This window comes from Lepisosteus oculatus, chromosome 5 (genome assembly GCF_040954835.1).
Source record: "Lepisosteus oculatus isolate fLepOcu1 chromosome 5, fLepOcu1.hap2, whole genome shotgun sequence".
Lineage (NCBI taxonomy): Eukaryota > Metazoa > Chordata > Actinopteri > Semionotiformes > Lepisosteidae > Lepisosteus > Lepisosteus oculatus.
The window spans coordinates 13169943-13196428 of record NC_090700.1 but is presented as its reverse complement, the minus strand read 5'-3'; the positions used below and the strand labels follow the sequence as shown (position 1 = coordinate 13196428).

Here is a 26486-nt window from a genome sequence, read left to right as displayed (position 1 = left end):
TGTTGAATATTGATTAAATGATCATTCACAATTGGCCGTAGGTATAAGTAATAAGTTCCTTAACTTGTGAAAAAGTTTATGAGGTGGAGGTGATAAAGTGCTTTATGCCTCTGGTTGTCAAGCCTGGTGAATACCTAAAAGGAATAACACAGATAGGATTGAATATACCCGACTTATCTAGAGAACAATGTCTTTGTGCCATTGGCATTTTTGAGCAACACATTGTCACGCCCTCTGCAGCCAGAGGGCGCTCCTTCTCTGTCCTGTCCCTAGTTTCCGGTCTGCTGTCCTTCCTGTCCCTGTCTTTCCCTTGGGCTATATATTTCCGGGTCCTGCACTCTGTCCTCGCTCAGCATTGACGTTCGGATGTCCTGAGACCCGCCTAGCACCAGGGCGCCCCACGTCCGCTCCCTGAGGGCATAGGTTTCTATACGGCATTCCTGAACTCTTTGCACTAATGAGCCCGGGCCTTTTTTCCGTCTCGCCGCTACGCATATGGGTCTTTTTCTGCTCTCCTACTCCCCACGGTTAGTCCCTTTGGACGTCCGTGACACACGTTAGGTGGGCTAACCAGCACTGAAGCCATCTGAGGTCCTCTTCAGATATGAATCAAGGTTGTGTGTGGAGCACCTGGTGAATGAGATCAAGTGTGCAGACATGCAGAACGTTAATCTAACTGTCATATAGAAAACACCATTGAGGGTCCATACAGTATGTGATGATCTGGATTATAGTGTCTAGTAGCTACAGAACTACACTTGTAGTGATTGCTGGCAACTTGATGGCACAGCACCTTGTTAAGACCTCATTTAACTGCCCTTTTCCAGTGTTATCCCGATGTGACAATATTCCAGCAGGTTATTTTCTTGCTTCATGTGTAACAATGGCTTTCCTACAAGAAGAAAAAGTGTCTAGGACTCAAGGACCAGCAACAACATACATTTCTCTAGGCTGTAAGATAGCATCTGCAATCTGCTACATACTCTGGGATCTGCAGATGTACAACACAGATGTATAACCTACAACAGTGGTCACACACACTATTGGTAATGTATGTGAATCAGACTACTTTCAGGGTAGTCCTTCAGTTAACCACCCCTATGTCAAGTCTATTCAATTAAATGTTTGGGCATCTCCTAGAACAAAGTTCTTGATATTTTTCTGATAATGACATTGTGAATTTCTTACAGGTTTAGGTGGAAGGTTTCTTTTGATGCTCAGTATAATAATAAGAGATATACAGACAAGAAAGAGAATGCAGAGAATTCAGCACCAAATTAATTGTATGATTATTCATCAGATCTAAAGATGAAACCTGGTACAATTTAATTGTAGCTTGGCAAAAGAAAGGAATTGATCATTGAGGACATATTTAGCTACACTCCCCTAGTGACCTAAAGGTTAAAAAAGTAGTAGTTTTAAAAAAGCTTTCTAACAACTAATACCAAAATACATTTTATATTGAAATGGTGTTTACACAAATAATGACTTTACATAAATCAAAGACATGATGAGATACTTTAATATGATATTTTCAATGACATAAATAACAGTTTACTTCCATTCTAAACATATTTAAGAGTGTAATAATTTCATTGTAACTTTTAACATGAATAAAGTTCTAAAGTTCAATAAATATGCATTACCTCTTACTCCCTGTAATTTACTTTGGCACATTTTAAAAATGAATTCCTTAGAATTCAAAGTGTCTGCATGTTTCATACATTCACTCAGGAAATTCTTTGGAAGTGCAGAAAAGCTTGTCAGCAGACTTTTGTCAGCAGGTGTTTAAATGTAAAGGCAATTTAAGAGTTCACAGGAAGATGCCCCATAAAAGAAGAGATTTAAATATTATTAAGAAAGGTTAGTAGTATTGTAAGTTTATTAAAGATACAAAGTACTATTATTTAATCTTACCATGGCACTACTGTTTAATCAAACATTTCTAAAAAGCCAAAACAGTTTATATTTACCATCTCAATGTGTTTTGAGATGCAAAGTTGTATGAAACAGAAAAACGAATAATTAAAAATCAGAATACTTGAAATAATAAGTGAATCCCTAGTTTACTTAGCACAATTAAAGGGATAAATAGAATCAGGTAATTAAATAATTGTGTATCAAGTAATCAAGCACTGAGTTTTGGCAGTCCAGTCTTATATACAGTACGTAAAATGACCTGAATGCACGGAATCCCTCATACATCATCAACATGAAGCTAAAAAAAGGGCAAAAATAAATAAAAGCCCATGGAAGACACTGATAAACAATTACTGGAAATGTTAAGCTGAACTCATCGCTGCTCAAGAAAGTGACATATATTACTGAATCTAAGGGTTCACATAATTATTAACACAAGGATATTCACTGCTGATTCATTTTGTTGATTAAATAATCCAAACCTATTTTAGGTTCTTACATTACAGTATATGTTACTGTATATATAATGTTCTTTGTAATAATCATCATAATAGGTGAGTTAATGGAAAACAATTGCATATGATGAATAACTTCTTAACAGCAGTTTTGTGCAATTGTTGCCTGTTCTTTTTTCAGTTTGTTTAATCTTTTTTTGCCTTTAAAGTTATCTTTTCTTAAAACTTCAAAATCTTATTGCATTTTAGGGCTAAAATACAGTATATGAAGATGCAGAGTGGCCTAGACAGTTCACAGACTTTTTCTCTGTACCTCATTCCACCCAATACTGTGTTCTAGAAGGGCACAATCTTGTGATCGAAATACGATATTATCTTACTCCTGATTTCCTTTGTCTTAAGTCCATATATAATCGGGTTCATTATTGGTGGAAATATTAATGTAGAGGCCCCAAACATTTTTCTTAAAAATGGTGAAGCCCTCTCAAAACGATATGAAAGTATCGTAAAAAGACCTGAAACTTCTAACATGAGAAAGACAACCAAGTGAGTAGCGCAAGTCTGAATAGCTTTGCTCTTTGCATCAGAATGCTTGTTCTTTAGACAAGTCAAAAGTATCTGAAGGTAAGTATAGGTGATTGTTCCAACAGACACCAATTGCATCAAAGCTGTCATAAACAGCCCATAAATATTATTGATGGTAATGTCTGCACAAACCAATCTTAGCAGAGATGGGTTGTCACAATAAGTGCCTGATATCATGGACTGGCATCGAGGCAGCCTCAGAAGAAGAGAAAAAAGCACCACCATCAATATCAAATCTGTAATCCAAATCAGTGTAATAATTTTCTTTACATATGTATTTGTCATAATTGCATTGTACCTTAAAGGGCAACATATTGCTACATACCTATCATAAGCCATTGCTGTCAGAATAAGTGAAGAGCCACCTCCATAAATGTGTATGAAGAAGGCCTGGGTGACACAGGCTGGGTAACTTATTGTTCTGGTATCAAGTAAAATTTCTTTCATTAACTGAGGAAGGAAGGCAGTTGCCCCAATTAGATCATTGATGGGTAGATTAATGAGTAGCAAATACATGGGTTCATGAAGATGTTTCTCCAGAGCAACTGTGAGAAGAATAGCTAGATTACAGATGAGAATGATGCAGTAGCTTAGCATTCCAAAAATAAAAGCTGGATAGACTCCTTCAGGAGGTATTGCAAAGCTCTCCAAGACCAAGCTGAAAGTGACATTCAAAGTGAGGTTATCCATCCTGGTATTTTCAAAAGGACTCCCTAGAAGAAACTACAAGAGAAAAATAGAAAATAATAATGAATATTTTTTTATAAAATTTGATAAACTTAATACATCACTTTATTGATTCACCTTTTTATTAATAAAAATAATTTGTGACAGAAAGAAATATACAAAAATGATTTTGTTTCAGAAGACTTTCTGAGCTATGTCATACGCAGTGAAATATACTGAAATATGGTACATTTTAACTATCAGAGAAATTAATATATTATTAACGTATTGAGAATTTTTTTGAAAAAGAAGAAAAGAAATGGAAAACTCTTAGAATTTCTGTAGAAAAGAAAATCAAATTGAATCAGTGCCTAGTATGTCTGTTATATTTTTGTTATTCTGAATATTGTATGGAATAACATTGTCTAACTAAATATTGATTCTGAGGTGTTTTAAACTTCCGGAGAAACTGAATGAATTTATCAGACTAAATTAATTTGTGTTCTAGAGTTGGCAATAATTAATGCAGGTTATGAAACATTACTAATGCGTTTTTATTAATAGAATTTTTGACTCGCACACTATCACAACATCTCTGAAAGGAAAGTTCTGTTAACAAGTAAAATAGGAAACACCAAACAACTTCAATTTAATACAGGTTGTGAACTAGTGAAGCAATGTTCACGTGACATACTAAATAAACCGATTTTTTTCTCAGTTTTTTTTTTCATGAAAGTTGTATAGACTTTGAAGTAGAACATCTACACTACTAGAACCACTCAATTGGTCTCCTCTGATCTAAAATATTTGATAAAGACTGCATAATGGTTAAGGCTGTGTACCATAGAACATGAAGAAAAATCTATGTTTATTAATCGTAGCATGCATGTATAGATCTACAGGTATGGATAATTCGGCACTTACTCAAGTAAGGTGTCAGTTCCAGCCTCATCTCACAGATCTAATGAGCATGTCTAACCTCTACAGTATTTCAGTGTGCATAACTGCAAACGTCAGCTCCTTGGAGAACCCAGGAAAATAATCTGCTAGTGAGATGTAGTTACAGTATGTATAAAACATGAAGCAGATCTTCTGTTGTTATGCCTTGTGAACACTCCTGAGACAATTGTGTTAATGTTATGAGGTTGTGAAGAATGTTATGAGGGCTTTTGTCCAGGATTTAATAAAGATATGTTTTGTCCTTTAAAAAATATAATGCTTCATGCTGGAAGTTTTGCTTTCAACTTCCGTATAAATAATCAGAAAGAATTAAAGACTTCATTTTATAGGACTCTGAGAACAAAATGAAGAAATATTTGTAATAGCATTTTAGACTCATTTTTTGATTCTACAGTATATATTGAAAGTCCAGACACATGACAAAGTTTGGAAAAGACTTTGTTAATCCTGTGAAGCACAGATACGGTCAACTGGCTTTGTTTATGAAGCACTTGTGTACTGTGTTTTGACAGATCAAGACATAGACTGTGAAAGTGGGAGTTTTGTAGCAGGTGAAGTCCTATATATAGTCAGATGTCAAAAGATTACATTTATTGGCACAGCCTTTTGTTTGCACAAAGAGGAAATTAATGCACTCCCATTTTATGGCATTGGTGTTTTCATTTAAAATAGCATTAATTTATCATTGATTATTAGCTAAAATAGCATTGACTTACTAAGAATCTGTATATATACTGTATATGCTGAAGAAGTTCAGGTGGGTAGCTGCATCAGCATGCGCAGGCTGCAAAGGAACAAGTAATGAGTGTATCCCATGCTGAAAAGAGAAGAAGGAAAACACAACGTTTCTGCTGTGGAGCCTTCTTCGGGTATGAGTAAGACAGGGCAGACAGCAAAGATCAAATAGTGTAGACACTAACCATACTGTAACCTCCAACTTTTTAACAATTTCCAGTTTTAGGGTCCTGAATGCTACATTTTTACAATGGATATTACATCTCTCTACACAGTCATTCCCCATAATGATGGTCTTACAGCCCTCAAGCACACACTGGTCAAATGCACAGTGCTCATATTCACCCACACCCTTCTACATCTTGCAGAATTGGTACTTACACTCAATGCCTTCTCATTCAATAAGCTTTTTTTACCAGCAGGTTAGTGGAATTTCCATGGGCACCAGAATGGGACACAGCTATATTTTTGTTGGTTGGGTAGAAAGACGCTTCTTCACTTCTTACACTGGCTTTGTCTCTGACATCTACAAGCATGACATCGATGACTGCGTCGGTGCTGCCAACTCCAGCAACCTCATTTACTGTATCTCTTGCAGGAAATGCCCAGCTACAGTATTTACATTGGGGAAACCAGAAGGAGACTAGGAGACCAATTCAGAGAATACAGATGCAGCCATTCAAACTGCAAGGTACAAACCCGTAACGCACGCAACTACCCACAAGCCACTGTGGCGTACCGCAGTACGTGACTAACTGGCCAAAATGTCCGACAGGGGCGCTCGTGGTGCATTGGTCGTTGTTACGTCCCAGTGTGTGGTCTGTGTGTGTTCCACACTGCTGACCCTTGATTATTCTCCCTTCCCCATTGGCCCACCATTACACCACACTTTCTGTATGACATCGTGATCAATTAGCTTATCAGCCAATCAGAGTGCATCTTATTCAGGATATAACATGAAGGTTTTCTGAAGGAAAAAGCCATTAAAAGAATCATTTTGTGACTTACTGCTACAATTAATAATTGTCCCAGTAAATGCCCAAACCCCTACAGAATTGATGCCTCATGAGAGCACACTACACAACTAAAGGGAAATTTTAGTAGCTGAGCATAAAAAGAAGAGGAGCATAAAGCATCTGATGGTCATAAACAATATTAATTTAGGAACAAACATATTATGTAAACTGTATATGGCTGGTACTGGTATTTAAAAGAAAAACCCTAATACGCACCAGTATTCCACTTTCTCCCTAAACGTTTTAAGCATCAAAGTCTTACATGTGGTTATTTTGGAAACATTTTTACATGCTCCTTCTGACCATATTAAGTTTATATACTTTGTGAAAAGTGATAAATTTGTAACCTTTTCTGTGAATTTGCTTGTTATCGGCGTAAAAAAAGCATACTTTTAGAATTTGCTTAATAGGGAATATAATATGGAATCACGTATCTAAACAAATTAATAATGATATAATTATATTCATATACTGTAGCACAAACAGTAGTATAAGACTTTCTATTGTTATGTGTACGGCTGTTTCACAGCTTTCCATGTGACTGTGACTGTGTCTGTGGTGTGATGGCTTAAACTTGTGCCTAATATGTCTGAGGTCTCCAGTTCAAGCCCTGCTATCGCCATGAGTTTTCTTTTAACAACAAATGTCTTTGGAAAACTAAAATAGCAAATATTACAGACACTATATTGACATTTTTATAGTTCTAAATATCACAACATGATCAAAGATAAGTCATTTATTAATAACAATGAATAATTTCAAACTCATTACAAACATCTGTGTAATGTTGGCCATACAGTGTAAGCATTACTGAAGCTTAAAGTTTAGCCTATGTCACTAATGTAACCACTAAATAAAGACATAAATATATAAATCCTTACGTTACAAACTGTATATAGCTGGTACCAATACCAATTGGTAAATAAAATACCAATACCAATGTGGGTGCCAGCTGTCTTGTAGTAATTGCTGGCAAACCGATGGTACAGCACCTTGTTAATCAAGACCTCCTTTGCTGCCCTTTTTGCGGTATTATCCTGATGTGACAATGTTCCAGCAGGACAGCACTTATTTTATTCATCATTGTGTTGTATTGTTCCTTGATGGCCTTCCTGCAAGGTGAGAAAGTGATACTGTAGTTATACTGTGGATGGCCTACTCTCATGACTGGAGCCTCATTGAACATTTGTAGGATAAGGTGGGATGACATGTTTCTTTTGGCTGTGAGGGAGGAAGGGGACTTAATCTCACAAAACAGCAACTGTGACCTGATAACTATCATGTGTTCTTCTGATGTACAACTTGTATTTCTTTCAGCAGTGATCACACATACTACTGATTTGAGACTTTCAGAGTAGACTTTTGGCAACCCTCACAGACCAACCCTACAGATGCAGCCATTCAAAATGCACGGTACAAACCCGTACCGCACGCAACTACCCACAAGCCACCACAGGTCACCGCGGTAAGTGATTGGATGGCCAAAATGACCGACAGGGGCACTCGTGGTGCATTGGTCGTAGTGAAAAGATTTAATCATTTAATCTCTTTACTGTGCACATTTTAATCCGCTTAGTATTGAATATTTATATGAAATTTTACCACTAAAGGGAAATTTTAGTAGCTGACCATAAAAAGAAGAGGATCATAATGCATCTGAAGGTCATAAACGATATTAATTTAGGAACATAAACATTACTGTATGTATACTGTACTGTGTATGGCTGGTCTTGGTAGTTTAAAGAAAAAATACACACCAGTCTTCCATTTCTCCCTAAACATTTTAAGCATGAAAGTTTTATGAAACGGTACCCAAATATGCGATTGCTGTATAGAATGAATTTTAATTTAAAAACATTATTTAACACGAAAATTAAGCTGTTTACATCTTCCGCCTGAGAACATAGTCACCCGCTGCTACCCAACGCAGAAGCACAGCCACTTACTAGCAAAGAGAAGAAATTAGCTAGCCAATATGATAAAGAAATAAATGATTATTTTGTTTATTTCTTTTGCACATTTATTTGAACATTTCCATCGATTGTACAAGCACTTGGAAACTGTCCAATCCCTAGTTCATCAGGCATTTTCTTTTACGCTGCGGGCATTCTCCCGTTCTGTGTCTTCTAGGATATAATGCCAGCGCTTTTTTGTTAAATTTGTGTTTCCAATAACGCCACAGCAAACTCTTGTTTTTATGTCCACTATAACAGATCTCCTTTGCTTTTAACCGAGCATTTAATAATTTCCTAAAATGAAAATGATTTACTTTATTTCCCTCACGGGATCAATAAAAGTATCTATCATCTATCTATCTAAACTATGGGACAGAATTCTGGTGTCTCCCTATACCAGAGATTATGGTAGGGCTTCAGAATGGCTGACACCATCTGACACCCCTCTGATTGGGGAAAAAAGACGTACTGATCTGCTCTACATACAAGGAAGAGGATTTCTTTCTATTCGAAACGTGTATTTTAAAAGTTTAATTAAGAAGTAAAAACATTACAGCATACACAGATTTCTAAACTGATCAGGAGGAAGAAAAGTCACCCATGTTTCATACAAAAAAAGTGGTTATTAACTATCGAAACCTGTTTTATTTATTTTATTTTTATTTAGATTAATAAAAGGAGTTAAGAGTTCATTAAGAGTTCCCGTCACCCCCATTCCCATATAAATCACAAACCCGTGTTTAATTTAATGTCTTTTAACGTAAATCATTATCTTTGTCTTCTGCATAATAATGTTCTCCACTCTGTCCAGCAAATTAATAATAAACTTTATTTTATATAGCATTTTAAACGATAAGTAATTTGATTGCTCATAAACCTAATCACTTATTCTACATAAACACAGCATAATTGCTCTCTGAAAATGCTTTTTCTTTTTATTTAGGCTCAGATTTCAACTATAGATCATACACTAATTACTAGCAGTAAATACTGATGTTTTGCTCCCTCTTACCATAAAAATATTAAAAACAATGTATTGTAGCTGGGATGAACTTTTTTCGAACGTGTCTCTACCTGCTGCGACTCGGACATGGAATGGTTAAAGATGGCGACAACTCAGGCACCCAGAGATGGGGGGAGGCGTCTTTCTGCCTCCATAACTAATATGCCAAATAGGAGTAGTTTTTAATTCCGTTTGAATTATAGCTGTACGTACTATCTTCGTATTTGGCCAGGGCTTTAAAGTGAGGGTGCACCAAAATTTTTCTGTGCCGTCGTCTGCGCTTTAAAGGTGCCCCTGTCGCGGAAGGATTTGACCTCGGAACGTTCACCCAGCGTAATTGTATTTCATTGCACTTTGACAGATTGTCCTTAAATCAATTGTTGTCAGAATATCCCCAACGATTTTATTAACTGGCTGTTTCAATAACCTAAAGTATATATTTAAAGTAATAATTTAACAATATATGTTAATGTTTTAAGATATGTTTATGTTGTGAATGTCTGAAGATTGTATCTTATTTTTAGTTTTTGTTTTGTTTCACGTTAATTTTATAAGGGAATCTTGATTAAAATACTTTTATTTTTTCACAATCTGGTAATGCCAGACAGAATTCACATTCGCTGCAGCCAAATGGCCTTGCAGATCAGATATCAAGGAACAAAACAATTATTGCGCAATGGAATCGCTTTAACATGCTAATGCGTTGGTGTAACACTCTGTGTCTACAGTACATTGTGAACAAACCGGTTTCACAGGTATTTTCAACCCCCAACCACTGTTGTTTCATCGGTTGTTATCCTGTAAAGCGCTGTGAGGAGCCACCTTTAAATGTTGTATGACAACAAAACTTTTTCCTAAAGCTTTGCACAGTGAGAGTAATATCATGGAAAGCAAATGTTTTGAGACAGAAAATGTACTTTTCATCTTTGTTTTCTTCTCTTTAATAACAAAACCTCGGTGTAACTAAAGCAGATCTGATTACCCGGTCCCCTGTCCTGGCTTTCCTAAAGTCAGATTTACCACTGGTCCTGGATAAATCAGAGAAAATTCAGGATCATCAGATCATCAAGCGGTTTAGAAAGCAAAACCTAACTGATAGTGATAAACACAGATTCTTTCATGGAGCCTGTATTTCAAACTAAAGTTCATATGAAATGTTTTTTTTCATGTTATTGAGGCTTCTCGTCCTGTCGCAAGGGAGACTTCCCATTAACCTAGCATGTTAAGCCAAACCTTTCATACTGTACCAAGTAGTCCAAGCACTCACAAGCATTCAATCCTTGAATATTGTTTTCTCTATTGAAGAATATTTTGGCAAATACTAAGCTAGTACTGTATGCACTTACACTCTTACAATTCCCAAAATAATGTTTCTCCAGTCATAAGGGAAACAGCTCACCATGGTTCTCCGCATTGTATAATATATAATACAGAATAACAACAAAGGTTAATTGATTTTTAATCTCTTTTTGTGGTGATTAATTGTACAGTACAGTAGTCTGAAAACAGTGGTACTGCTAGCTCTTCCATTGGTAACAGTTACGTGAAAGTAATAAATGAGGTAGTACAGTAACTTATACCATATTTTTTCTAGAATGATGCTACTTTTCGAGTAAAAAACAATGGTATTTTATTTCTGATCTCTTTTATCTTAAGGCCATATATTATTGGATTCAGTGTTGGGGGAAATATTAAGCCAAACACAGCACATATTTTCTTTACCTGTGGTGAAAAACTCTCAAAACGATATGAAATTATTGTAAGAAAACCAGTAACTTCCAAAATGATAAAAGTTACTAAATGAGTAGCACAAGTTTGAATGGCTTTGCTCTTTGCATCAGACTGTTTGTTATTCAGACATGTGAAAAGTATTTGAAGGTATGTGAAGATAACAACACCAATAGATGACACCTGCAAAAAAAATGTTATACAGAGTCCATAAATGTTATTTGCACTTGTGTCTACACAGACAAGTCTCACAAGAGACAAATTATCACAGTAAGTGTTGGCAACAAAGGATCGGCATCGTGGCAACCGCAGAACCATTAGAAAAAGCACAATTATCATTGTGACATTAAGTATCCAAATCAGAATAATCATTTTCAATAAAAAGGCATTAGTCATAATTGCACGGTATCTTAAAGGACAACATATGGCTAAATATCTATCATATGCCATTGCTGTCAGTATCAGTACAGAGCCACTTGCATAAATATGGATACAAAAAGCCTGGGTGACACAGGCAGAATAACTTATTGACTTGGAATCAAGTAGAATTTCTCTCATTAATGCAGGAAATAAGGCAGTGGCTCCTATTAGATCATTGATGGGGAGATTGAAAACTAGTAGATACATTGGTTCATGTAGATGTTTTTCCATACCAATTGTAAGAAGGATTACAAGATTACAGAAAACAATAATACAATAACATAACATTCCCAAGATAAATGCAGGGTAGACCCATCCAGGAGGTATGTTAAAGCTTTCCCAGGATAAAACAGATGTGACATCAGAGGAGTTATTCATTGTTGTAGTTTTTATACGTTGATCCTACAGAAGTCTGAAAAGTTAAAAATAAATCATATTTTATTAAATGATAATTAAATTAAATTCACTTTATTAAATAATTTTCAATACAATATACAGTCAAATAAATAAAAAGGCTTATAAAATGTGAAAGCTTCTCTCCAAACATCTCTATGACACATCAGGTAGAGAATGCTTTGGTTATTCACTACAATTTACAGTATGTACTCACAGTGTGCTACAACAAAAGATGAAAGTGATATATTTTTAGAAAGAATGTATAATGCCCCACTGTATATACTGTACAATAAAACCCTACTTACTTCATTTTTAACCATTATGAAAAGTCAGAAATGTACTGTACATTTGTCATTTATGTACTGTATGTGTCACATAATGTAATTCTTCATTTAAGATGTAACAACTGGTATTTTAACGTTTTATTGTTATTCAGATATTAAATATCCTAAAAAAGAAAGAACGTAGTGTGCTTTAAAAACACTATAAACAGCCTTACCTTTACTCCTCTTAATATCCCAGATTTACAAGTAGTGGACATCTGTAGATTTTAACCAGTGTGATTATTTTAACATATTTCAGGGAGCAAATGTTACCAGTCTTTAAAAAAGCATTAAACTGACAGGATTTAGGTACATCATTCCAATTTTGTTTTTATTTTGTGTCATAAAATGCTAAGTAGAAATATAGTAAACTATTGAAATATCTTAAAAAAACTTGAAGTAAAAAATTAAAAAGCCTTTTAGCTGACCAAAACCATAATACGAAAATAATGTAAATGAAGCATGAAAATGAAAATATGAACAAATGCCTACTTCCCTATTTTTATATCTTGATTTTTGAAGTCTGTTATGTTCTGTTTTCAAGATATAATGTAACATTTGTTAAAAAAAGCTGAGATTATTTGCAGCCTGTACAATTCTTATATGCCTCTCTTCTCCAAATGTCTGTGCTTGGTTTACTGGAGTGGCATGTACTTGTGTGAATCAGTATATAATCTCTTATATAAGCACAAAAATAAGAAAAGACAAAATAAACTAATATAGAGATTCTACTAAAAATCACTGGCATAACCTATGAGTGTTGGAGATTACATTGGAGATTACATGTTTTCATTTTAGTTCTACAGTAGGTCCTGGTTTATCTCTTACTTAACACTCTAACGGTTCATCTGGACTCTGCAGCTGTATTTTATTTGACTCAAGATCAACCCTTGAGGAATGACACAAAATTAAAATATAATAATGACAATTAGATACAGTACACAGAAACATCACAGTATGCTGCAAATCCACTGTGATGAACTCTCCTAAGACTATTGAAAACTATGAGGAAAAAAGGAACTCTCATCCACAAAATCAGTACAGTTCCTTTTTGTTACATTGACAACAGGGAACACAGACAGAGAATTTTAGTGAATGAGTCTGAGCCATAGGGAACATGAGTGCAGTCCTTAAAGGATATATCAACTGTTATCTGTTGTTTTTGAGGCAATTGTTCTATGTGCTTGAATTATATATAATTTAAAGACTCTAATCAAAAACTATCTTTTTGTTTGTGCTGTGTTATTCATTGTCAGCTGCCTCAGTTGTATCACCACTCAGTTAGCTTCAGAACTCCAGGGATACCTCCTTATTGATGATCTTCATTCAGCACATGTCAGTAACTCCCTGCCCAGTCAAATGGCATGCTAATCTTCTTATTTCATGGCCAAGTCCAGGAAGCTACTTTGTATTCACATTGTATTCACATTGAACACATATTTATGATTTGTAATTCACAATTATTTTTAGTATGCCAAAGCCAGATCTGGCAGCATGACAGAAGAGCAGTTCTATACACAAATGTGGGTTTCCTTTCAGAATATACAAGTTGGCATTTTTGGGGACTCATTTTGATATATTTACATTAGGCATTAACAATAAATAACATTAAGAAATATTTTAAAATCTTAAAATGATTACTGTTAGCATATAACTCACTTTTTAATTAAAATTCCCATAAATAACATTTGCAGAACTCATGGTGAAATCCTTCACCAAACTCTTTCCATTCTGCAATTTTTCGACAGAATAGAACAGTTATATCCAAGAGTTACATGTGTGCCTTTATTATTTGGCACAGCATACCAGGCCTAAATTTAGACCAACATATACAGTACTTATTATCAATAAATAAAACAAGTATACAGCACACAATGATACACAACATTCATGGTTACACTATGGATGGATATTTCCAAGTTTGGTAAGTTCCAGAGCCCTATCTTCTGCAGACACAGAAAATCAGAATTCTATCCTTATAATCTAAATACAACCAAACACCTTAGCAGGCCAATGAGAAAGGACATACAGTACATCATAATAAACAAATGGACCCTAAACAGGAGTAAATCTCCTTCTGTAAAGAGGTGCTCACAGATAAATGGAAACTCATTTATTTTATATTAAGGTATAGCAACAAGGCCTATTATTTCTCTTAGAATTAAGTGTTATTAAAGATTTCTAATCATCATTGTGTGCCTTGACCAAGCAGTCTGGTGCCTCTCTCTTAATTTACAAGAATGTAGTTAAAGATTCCCAATCTATGAATTGGTTTCATCACTCTGTTCTCTTCCCCACTGATGGCTGGTGTGTGGTGAGGGTACTGGCACACTATGACAGCTGTCACATTGTTGATGGAGGAGGGGAGTCCCCATTACTATAAAGGGATTGAGTGGAGTGCCCAGAAAAGCACTATATAAATGTAAGGAATTATTGTTAGATTAAAAGTATCTGTGTGTGCTGTATGTTTACAGGACTGAGCCTAAAAAGACCATATATGTTATTTATGCTTGTATCAGAGTAGACTAGTCCGACAAGAGATGGATTATCATGGCATTAGAAATTAGAATTAAAAGGCTATGCCAATATGTTTTGCAGGCTGTTAAAGAGTGAACATTCCTAAACACCTAGACTTCGAGCACAATACTGTATGTTTTGTTTTTTCATGAGAAAAGAAAAGTACTCCTGGATGTTTCCATTTAACTATAATATGTAACAAGCAATTACATTTTCACCATTGACTTTCCACAGATAAATACAGGAGGGAAAAAAGTGTGCGTTTCAGTAAGAATGAAAGCAAACTACAATGTGTCTGCTGTTCCTACAGGAGAAAAGTATTGGTTTGTCTTTGTAAAAAGAGCAGGCAGAGAAACACCAGCAAACAGTCAAGCAGCAGTCTAAACGTGGGCAGCCCAGTGTTTACAACCAGCAATGAAGACAGACTAGCGTAGCAAAGATCAGCACAGGCATGTGTAGTACAGGAAAACAGTTTAGGGTGTAATTCGAAGACGTGAGGTACCAGCTGGGTAAACACGGTAGCACAGCACAAAGCTGAATCCAAACTCAGAGCCAAGGGAAAAAGTCCTAACACATGACACAAAATATTATTTCATTTAATTCTCAAATAACCCATTTCTTCTTAAAGAATAAGTAACATTAAGAAATACTTTCTTTATCTTTATGAGATCATATATACAGTATATATCTCTGCCTATTCCTGTTTATGTTTTCCTTAAACTCATTCCAGATTTTGGTGCCTTAGTAGATAAAAAGTCCTGTTAAGGCTTAACAGATTCATTTCATTTCTTATGAAGACAACACATCACATCCTTAGAGGACTAAACCATATGTCTATGAGAAATAACAGTAAATATCTATAAAGGAGTTGTACCAACACATAATTTGCAAACACTAAGAACACTCCTGAGAATGTTTCTGTGAGGCAGTACACAATGGATTTAATTTGAACACAGAGGAGAACATTTCCTATAGTATGTGGTCATTAATGACAAAATATTTGCTTTCAGTTTCTACAACAATAGGGAAAAAGGAGTTAATGGTGTTACACTGACTTATCTCTTATAATTAAATATATACTGATAGAAATGAGAATACTATAATTATAGCTTATGTACTTTTACAAAGAGTTGTCAATTTGTTTTAAGCCCTCTGACCAGCAATACAGCTTGTGCAGTGAGGCATTGAAACTTGCCAATCGTTAGGAGCACTTTTATCCTACGAGGTCCAGGTGGAAAAATGCCTGATCAGGTCACATTTAAAAAGGCCTCAAGCTTAGGTCACTGCAAGAAAAAGGCCACACTTAGTCAGTTTTCTGTGCATTTCATAATGCCTCGAATGTCACCAGAATCAAGGGAGAGGACCATTGCCATGCTGCAGGCAGGCATGTCATGTCATGTCATGTCATGTGCCTGTGTTGCCCGACACTATGGAGTAAGCCACTCCACCATGTCCCGACTGCACGGAATGTTGCAGCAGACTGGCAGGACAGATGACTGTCCAAGATCTGTTTGCCCTTGAGTGACCACACCAGAGCAGGACTGACACATCAGACTGGTCCATCTGAGAGATCTTGTCAGCTCTGCCACAGTTTCTGTTGAAACTGCCGGCAGACACAATGCTTGCATTAGTGACAGGACAGTGAGGCTCCGTGCTGCTGGCCCTAGAGCAAGGCGACCTGTCAGAAGCCCTGTGCTCATACCTCCTAGACGTCACATGCGACTGGCTTGGGCCTTACAGAGGCTGCAATGGACTCGTCGGCAGTGGCATCAGGTCCTTTACATGGATGAGTCACTCTTAAGCCTGTTCCATGCAGACGGGAGGGCCAGAGTGTGGAGGAGGTGTTTACCAACTTTGTACCCTTTTCAAACTGAGAAATTTAAATTATGTGTCTCTTCAAGTTAAATTAAATGGGAAAAATACATATCCTTTAAAACTCTTATTTTAAAATGGTAGTATAAACTGTGAACTAAAAAACTGACAGAAATTATTTTGTCTTAGCGTTGCATTCAGGACTTTACAAATTAGCACTTTAAAAATGGCATGAGTGGACTAAAAATGACACTGCAATACCACCGTGCTGAAATAATACATAGTAAAACCAATTTACCGTAGATTAGGGCTGTAGCACAAGGGAGTTTATTTTGCTATCTAAACGACTGATCTCATTTTTTACTCAGCTTTTTTGTGAACATAAGAATATTTAAAGTACATTACTGTTACAATGCATACTGTAGTTCTGGACCCTATGCAGACGGCATAATCCGGAAGAAGATGGAAAAGGACAACAGGGAAGAGATGAGGATCAGGGCAGGTTGACAAACGGGGGGGCATGACAATGGTGGACTGGTGCTCGGGGGCGTGACCATGGCAAACAAGTCCAAGGGAGTCCAGGGGGGAAATCCGGGGCGAAGTCCAAGAGTCCAAAACCAGGAAATCCAGACAAGACGAAAACAAGACACAGTTAAAAACCGGAAAGGGACCCAGTGCAGGGAGAGGGAATAAAAAATGGGACGATAGGACCAGGCACTCTGAGCCCTGGCCTCAGCTGGGTCAGGACTCCAATAGGAGGCCTATGCCCTCAAGCTGCGGATGTAGAGCGACTTGGTGGTAGGCGAGCCTCCAGGCGTCTGTCTTCCAATGCAGAGCTGGTAGTAGCGAGAACGCCCACCTTAAATAAGGAGGGGCAGGGTTGGAGGCAGGTGCAGATGATCAACTAAAATGTGAAAGTACTGGAGCTGAGATATAAAAAAATAGTGATTCCTCATTTGACGAGTATGTATACTGCATAATGAAGCACACAAACAATGCTTAAAATGATACTTCATCTATACTTTCCAATAAATCCATGTACAATTTATCTTTGAATTCTCTGCTTTCTCACACTTGTTCTGGGTTTGATTCAGGACATCTTCTGTGTGCTTGTTATCCCTGTTTTCATGTGTGTTTCCTCAAGGTGCTCTGGTTTTCTCCCACCTTCCAAAGACATTTTGGATAGGTTTGCTGGTGTCCTTAATTGTCTCTGTGTGCTTGTATCTGTGTACAGTATATCTTGCAGGGTGAAATAGCATTATACTGTAATACCAACCAATGCCAATGGCATTGTCATACTTACTGGCATATTCTACCATAAATGGTGTTTATTTAATCAGAAGTATGAGAGGAGGTAAAATTCTAATCTTGCACTTCCACATCCCTGCACACAGTGCTGGGCGTATCTTTTCTAGCACCTCTGTCATCACCCCAACTTCACCATTGCTCTATTTTGTCCTCAGGTCATCCTTTATCAGTGAGGGGGGAAGTGTCATGTCGGTTAAAGTCACGGTATTAAGAATGCTACCCCTTTATACTTCATCATTATTAGAATTTGACTGGACTACTGATATATTTGTGGTCTCAGAGTATTTTAATTGAACAAAAGACTAAACAAATGTCCCCTTATATCCAACTTACCTTTCTTGCCAAAATGTTTGAATTTTATAATTCTGCTGTTACAATTCAATTAAACACCCATCTCATTGCAAATAACATCTTTGAACCCTTCCAATCTGGCTGCAGACATACTGTAGAACAGGGGTGCCCAAGCATTTTAAAATAAGATCTACTTTTTTCATTTGCCAGTCCAGTGCGATCGACAAGTGAGAATTTCAAGCTCTGATATAGGAAAAACAGACTGAGGGCACATTAGTGCAAAAACGATACCCGTCACTAAAATGACAGCAAATTAAAGCAAGTGACTCATGCTACAGTGAACAAATAATGTTCCCCATTTTAAAAAAATAATATCCTGCCTTAATGTGACCTAGGCACTGAAAAGCTTACTTGAGACACTGCTGATGACATTTTTATTTTGTCCCTGCTGCTCGACATTTAGCTCATTCAGCAGTTCAGTCAAGTCTGTGAGGAATGCTAAATCCAGAAGCCACTGGTCATCCTCTAATTGGGCATATTCACCATGTTTAGACAACTTGAGAAACTCTTTGATTTCAGGCAACAGCTGTCTGAACCTTGCCAAAAATGTTTGTTTTTCAAATCTCCAAACAGCAAGTCAGCAGCTTCAGCAAACGCTTTCTTTATCACTCTATCCCTGAATGACTTTTGGGTGTTTAGCCAGGATGTACAGTAGCTCACACGGAATGATGCGAGGATTGATGCTTTCCATCTTGTGTTAGGCTTTGTGAAAACCGACTGCTTTTCTGCTTTTCAATTCTTTTCTGTAATTTACTTTTAGCGGGAAAGCCCACATCATATGTTTTGTGTGCAGTTGAAAAATGAGAATTTTTTTTTACGGTGAAAAGTAAACACTCCCTTCCAACACAAGTACCTTATCTCAACCATCAAGCAGAATGGTTCCAGTTTTATGGTACCATGGTACCTGATTTCCTGCATCATACTGTAGGCCATCATGGACAGAACCATGAATTCTGCATCATACCAACAAATTTTACAAAATGTCAGGCCATCCATTAGTCAGGAGAAGCTGAACCAAAAGTCAATTATGAAAGACAATGATCTTAAATATACAGTACAAAGAGATCTACAGTACAACAGAAAGGCAAAAGCTGAAACAAGGTGTTTATGCTGGTAAACTCTCAAATGTGGTACATATAAAGTACTAAGGAAGAATAGCTCAATAGTCCTGAAATGAGAAGGAAGTGACATCAGTTATTAAATCTCAGGGTTCACATACTTATCTACAATTAATATTTACTGTTGGATCATTCTGTTATTAAAATAATCACAACTTTTTATGTGTTTTAATAAAATAATAATTTTTATTAAGACTTTCATAAAGACAAAATTCCATTTTAATAAGGACTATCTCAAAAGGTTCACAAACTTTTTCTCAACATTGTAACCCCTCATCATTTTGTCTTTGATTGGTCTATGCACCAAAACCTTCAATAACTATGATTAAGTACTTAAGTACACACAGTTAGCATTCCTGCTCAAATATTCTCACACTCACCACAGCAGTGCTTGTTCAGTTACAACAACAAATACACCATATTTTTCCTACTCCCCTCAGACGTCCACTACAATAATAACTACAAATTAATGTTGCTTTAGAATCTCTTTATGATTCAATGTCCTGTGCAAACTAACAATTTATTTTGAAAATGCAAACTCTTCCATTGGCAGCAATGACTTCAAAGAAAGTCAAAGAAATTGGTAATGAAACACCTTAGTGTTGCCTCATGCTGAAACAGTATACTTTTTGGATGATTTGTGTTATATTTCTACATTGCTGCTGAGTTCAAGAAGTCTAGATTAGTGTCATTTGTCTAATAAAAAACAGTGGTATTTTGCTTCTGATCTCCTTTGTTCTGAGGCCATATATTATTGGATTTAGTGTCGGGGGAAATATTAAGACAAACACTGACAATATTTTCTTTGCATGAGGTGAAAATCCCTCAATACGATATGCAAGTATAGGAAGAACACCAGTAACTTCCAAAATAACGAAGCTTACTAAATGAGTACCACAAGTCTGAATGGCTTTACCCTTTGCGTCAGACAGTTTGTTATTCAAACACGTGAAAAGTATCTGGAGGTATGTATAAATAACAACACTTATAGATAACGCCTGTAAAGAAAATGTTATAAAGAGCCCATAAATGTTATTTGTGCTTGTATCTGTACAGACTAGTCTCATAAGAGAAAAATTATCACAATAAAGGTTAGAAATCAAGGACCGACATCGTGGTAACCGCAGAACCATAAGAAAAAGCACAACTATCATTGTGATATTAGCTATCCAAATCAGAATAATAATTTTCATTAAACGGGTATTAGTCATAATTGCATGGTACCTTAAAGGACAGCATATGGCTAAATATCTATCATATGCCATTGCTGTCAGTATCACCACAGAGCCAACTGCATAAATGTGGACAAAGAAACCCTGTATGACACAGGCTGTATAACTTATTGACCTTGAATCAAGTAAAATTTCTTTCATTAAAGCAGGAAATAAGGCAGTGGCTCCAATTAGATCATTGATGGGGAGATTGAAAAGTAGTAGATACATTGGTTCATGTAAATGTTTCTCCATACCAATTGTAAGAAGGATTATTAGATTACAGAAAAGAATAATACAATAACTGAACATTCCCAAAATGAATGCAGGGTAGACCCATCCAGGGGGAATGTTAAAGCTTTCCAGTGAAAGAAGAGAGGTGACATCAGAAGAGTTATTCATGTGCATAAGTTTCAAAAGTCCTGCCTACAGGAAGCCTGAAAGTGAAAGGGCAGAAATTCTGTTTTACATTTAGTTTATAAAATAATGTCCATCAAATTTTTAAAAAAGTCTAAATAATATATACTTGAACACTATGCAGGTTTTGCAAATACAGTATTTTTCTCTCTAAGTATAAGCATATTTCAAGTAAAGGACACACTGTTTTGGTCAGTAAGCATCATATTTTTCCTATTACTACAAGGAACAAATGAAAGTGAAGCATTTTTTAAAAGTTTTTAACCATTCTCAAATATATACATACTGTGCTGTACATTTGTATTTTTTGGCATATATGAACTCCTGAAATGTTTTAAAAATGCTGTTAACAGCCTTACTTTTTCTCCTGATAATTTCCCAGAGTTACAAACAGAGGACATCTGTACATTTCAACCAGTGATATTGTTTTATCAAATTTCTAGAGCAATATGACCAGAATGCCAAGAAAAACATCAAACGACAGGATTGAACTACAGCATAATATAGTTCGTAAGTGATGTGTTATAGATACTGTAGATTAAATACTCTACATGTAGAGTTTCAGAATTGGAAAAACATAAAAATATTATTTTTTCAGGAATTGCAACAACCCCAATACAGTTTTAGGGATATAAATATCAGACTCACAAATGTGTATTTGGTACACCAATGATTTTCCTGACACATTAATATTTTTAAAGCTTTTGAACATTACAACAAAACTACAGGAATAATGTAAAAGTATGAACAACAGCTACATTATTTAAAACATTTTTCACATTTCAGTTTTTGTATTTTGTTTTATTTTTAAAATGTAATGCATTTTTGTTAAAAATACAGCTACAGTTTTTTCTCTTCTAAAACCTGTTGTGTGATAAAAGCTTTTGTGCTCAATATGTCTGTGCATGGTTCACTAGAGCAGAAGTAAGACTTGTGTGATTCAATATATATTTTGAGCATTAATTAAAAACTAAATTTAAATTTGCAGTTTCCCCTACAGTATCAATTGAAATTGATGAAATTGTCATTTTACCTATGGCGATATGGTACAAAGTAAAAGTTTCAGTATACAGAAGGAAGTGCATGAGTAATACAGTTACTTACATTTGTGATGAAATTATTTTTATTTCAGTTCTAGCTCCTGGTTCATCTCTTTATTAATGTGCGAATGGCTCTTCATGGCTCTGCAGCTCTGTTTTGTTTCACTCAAGGGCAGTCCTAGAGAAATCAAACACAAACTGAAAATAATGGGAATGACAAGACTGTATGTCAGTATACAGTATGTAAGCAACATGATCAGTGTAAACTCTCCTGAGACCATTGAAAGCTGTTAGAAAAAAAGGGAAAAACTCCAATCTGTAATAGCAATACCAATTTTGTTCGTTTTTTTCTCTTTTTTGGTAGAAAGTGCACACTTTCTACATTTAGAGAATAAGGCTGAGCCACGGAGAAGAACACATTTCTGAAAGGCTATATCTTTTGTGTAGTTGCTGTTTTGGCATCCTGTGTGCTTAATCTAATGAAAATAATCCTTTCTTTTGTGTTTCTAATTCTAAACAACATCAGCTCGATCAGATGTCAATTTAATATCTGTGGTCGATCAAATGAGCTCCATAAATAACAGACAGGGATGCTTCCATATTAATAATATGCCTTCAGACAAATATCATGCCTATGTTCTTGTTTCATCATTTCTTTGCTTTACCACAGCAAGGTGTGATAGTAGAACTGGAATTAATGTTTAAGGGGAATTCTGTGTAAAACTAGCAATTCGCTTCAAATCATGTGAGAAGATATCTTTGGTTTATTGTGTTTATTTGCCTTTAACAATGATCTTAAGGAATAAAATAATCAAAAAAATATGACTGTTAGTAACCTTCACAGTTAACTTAAAATAATCCACATAGGAATCCAAAATGCTTTATATAAAATATTTTGCAAGACCCATGATGACATTTTTTTAGGACCAATACAACACTCTAAGATGTGCACTTTCCCCAGTAATCCATTCATCCATCCTAACTGCTTTTTTCACATGAGACACACAGACACAGACACACATACACTCACGATTATGGCCAGCATTCCCTGAAGCCATTTAACCTACAAGTATGTTTTGTTTTGAATGACAATAAGACAACCCAGAGGAAACCCACTGAGCACTGTGAGAACATTCAAACTCCACACAGATAATACCCAGGTCCAGAATTGAACCCAGGGCTCTGTTGCTGCAAGACAGCAATTCTGGCCACTGCGACACTGCACCATGACCAATGCAAACATGACTCCTGCAAATATACTATTCAGTATATAGTTTTCTTTATGAGTCCTTTTTTTGTGAATCAACAGTTTCTAATATAATTTTTAATATTTTAAACACATATAGTTATAAACACAAAGTTTCATATGCAGATAATGGATATTTAAAAAGAATGGTTTACTTCAGTCTTTCCAGAATAATTTCTGTAGCAGTTATTTGGGGGAATCCATAGAATTGTTGCTCCTGACTTGCTTACAGAATATTAGTAGGAATTGTGCAGAAAATTCCTAGTTTGTGCCTTATAGGACAGATCTTAAGCCCTTGTATAATCATAATAAAAGGTTAGAATATCTAATGTAGCCACAATAAAATACCAAGCAGATTGAATAATGCCACAATCAAAGGATATACAGTATTAGAAATATTTTCTGAACTCCTAGGCTGTTGTAGGATTAAAGCTGTAGTTTCAATACCACAATTCAAAGTTAGCCACAGATGTGTGAATATTGTGCATCATTTTTAAACATTAAGGAAGAGGCAAATTCAAAACATCACTCATCTGGCTCTAAGGTTTAAAACATGTAAATGGAATATTCTTTCTATGCAGAAAGGCAACTTGTGAAACAGAAAAAGAAAACAAGCATGAAAGATAATCATGACAATATTTTTTAATAGAGTTAATAAAGTGGTTTGTGAACAAAATAACACATATCTGGATAAAAACAATTAATACAGATTTCTTCTCTAACTTTTAGATGAATATGAAATAATTACAGTTATAATGCAGAACATTTATAAATGCATAATGAACAAAAAATAATGAATTGTTTTACATTTCTAAATCAATGCATTATTGCATCAATATTATGGATTATATGGAAAAATAAGTAAACTGTATCTCCCTCTCAAGCTACCTTGTACCAGTCTCACAGAAGGCTCCCAGCCTGTTCAACTAGTTTAAATTGTCCTGTCATGTAGGGATCTGGGGAGCAGCTGATCAGTCACTCAACTCTCTCTGTTAACTATCTGGGGACCAGGATGATCACACACTTAGTTCAACCAAGCACAGGGAAGAAATGGGCACATACAGTACAAACATACTCACACTTCACTCATTATCCTACAAGTAAAATTCCACAATTACCAAAACTCAATTTTAATAAACTCAAATATTAATTTTAATCTCTGTGTGATGCATTATCACCAAAGTGGCTTAGTAATGTAACTCCTTTTTTTAATCCATAACAGACACATTGCGCTATATTGTACAAAGACACTATAGCTATTATACAGTATATGTAAAAATCATATATTTACATAGGTTCAAATGCATTTGCCAGTACAAAAGAAGAATATACTATAACAATATTTTGCATTTTTATTGAAGCCTTACAATAGGGTTTCAGTGTCTACATCAGCAAAATATAACCAAGCTGTACTTCCTTCTGTAAGAACAATATTTCCAAATGAATGCAACCATGTGCAATCTAATATGATCTAACTCTCACCACCGAGTGTCGGAGGACAGATTATTTAGTTGCAATTAAACCTACCGGCAAGGTATCACTGGAAGAAAGGAGGAATATGTACAATTACATTATTTGAAAAGAGCTTGAAAGTGCATTTGAATCTACATCTTATGATTGGTTAAAGCAACGTTGTAAATCACTGTTGGTTTTTAAGTTAAGTTTGCCATCAAAAACAATGTTTAAAAAAGTGTCACCTCTGATCTAAAAGTCAAAGGTATTTTTGTCGTGATCTCTTTTATTTTTGAGGCCGTGCATTATTGGGTTCAGTGCTGAGGGAAATGGAAAAATCAAGACCTCGATTACTTTTGATACATAAGGCAGAGTCTTCTCAAAACGATAGGAGAGTATTTTAAAACTGTCATCCTTTGATGAAATGACAAAAACAAATTTACCACCAACTGCTGTATAACAAAAACAAGATGTAATTTGTAAAAATAATGAATGATACAGCACGTCTGAATGACTTTGCTCTTCACATCAGACCGCTTGTTCTTCAGACATGTGAAAAGTATCTGAATGTACAATATGTGTAAAGAACTGAGCCTGAAAGGGTGGAGCAGTGGCTCTGTGGCCAAGGCTTTGCGCCTGCGACTGGAAGGTTGCTGGTTCAAATCCTGCAGCCCGCAGAGGAATCCTACTCTGCTGAGCCCCTGAGGAAGGCCCTTAACCCCAACTTCTCCAGGGGCACTGTTCAATGGCAGACCCTGTGCTCTAACCCCAAGCTTGTCTCATGGAGAGCAAGCTGGGGTATATGAAAAGATAATTCCTAATGCAAGAAATTGTAAAGGGTTAATAAAGTAATGTTATTATTATAAAGCCAGAGCTTTAAGCACAGCTGTCAAAAACAGCCCATAGATGTCTGATTTATGCTGGTGTCTGATTTGCAATATCATGAGAATATTAGAAATTAGTGACCAACAATTAAGGCAACTGCACAACCAAGGAAAAAGAACAGTTATCAGGATAAAATCCACAGTCTAGAGCAGTATGATGATGTGTATCTGTCATGATTGAATTAGACCTTCATGAGCGGCATATTGCAACATACTATAGTGTATCTATCACATGCTTACTGTCAATATCAGAGAAGAACCCACTGTATAAATATGGACAAAAGAAACCTGAGTGATACAGTCTGGGTAACTTATTGATCTGGAATTAAGAACAATTTCTTTCATTAACTAAGGAAATAAGGCAGAGGCCTCAATTAGATCATTGATGGGTCGATTGAATATCAGCAGATGCATGGTTTGGTACTGTAGACCAATTGTGAGAAGAATACCTGAACTACAGAAATTATACATTAATAGACCATTCTCAGAACAAATACTGGGTAGACAAAATTAGGAGAAATATTTAATACTCCTAATGTAATCCTCCTAATTAGAGAAGATGTTTGCCATGGTTATTTACTTTCAGGACTATTTTTGACACAAACTGGAAAAGAAGGCAACATGTCAGAATTAAATATAATTATCAAATACATCTATTACAATGAATTAATTGAATTATTATTGTATTGTGAATGAGTATTGATCTAAGAATCTATTGATTTAAAATAGATAAATCAATGATGTACATATACTGTTGCGATAATTTAAAACTGTGGTGCCAAAAATACAGAATCAAATAGTTTTTTCAAGAATAAACCTTTTTTTTTATTAAATGCTGATTAATTTGGTTGTGGTACTAAAATAAAAAGACGCAAGAATAGACTAATATTCTAACCAAATGTCCCAAAAAGAGAAATATCAAATATGTTTTACACATTACAGAAAACCTAAATCTTACTTTCCACAGC

At 35.6% G+C, this 26486-nt stretch overlaps 3 protein-coding genes across 3 annotated transcripts; all 3 read right to left on the bottom strand.

Moving 5' to 3' along the window:
* Positions 1-2711: 2711 nt before the first annotated feature.
* LOC102696434 (olfactory receptor 52N5-like) lies at positions 2712-3650 on the bottom strand. The gene has a single exon (XM_006628162.2). The coding sequence runs from the start codon at positions 3648-3650 to the stop codon at positions 2712-2714; it is 939 nt and encodes a 312-aa protein (XP_006628225.1).
* Positions 3651-10885: 7235 nt separating this feature from the next.
* LOC102696242 (olfactory receptor 52N2-like) lies at positions 10886-11821 on the bottom strand. The gene has a single exon (XM_006628161.1). It carries the CDS (start codon positions 11819-11821, stop codon positions 10886-10888), a length of 936 nt encoding a protein of 311 aa, XP_006628224.1.
* Positions 11822-19709: 7888 nt separating this feature from the next.
* Positions 19710-20887, bottom strand: LOC102696040 (olfactory receptor 52K2-like). Its single transcript, XM_006628160.2, has one exon. The coding sequence runs from the start codon at positions 20885-20887 to the stop codon at positions 19946-19948; it is 942 nt and encodes a 313-aa protein (XP_006628223.2). The 3' UTR covers positions 19710-19945.
* Positions 20888-26486: the final 5599 nt, after the last annotated feature.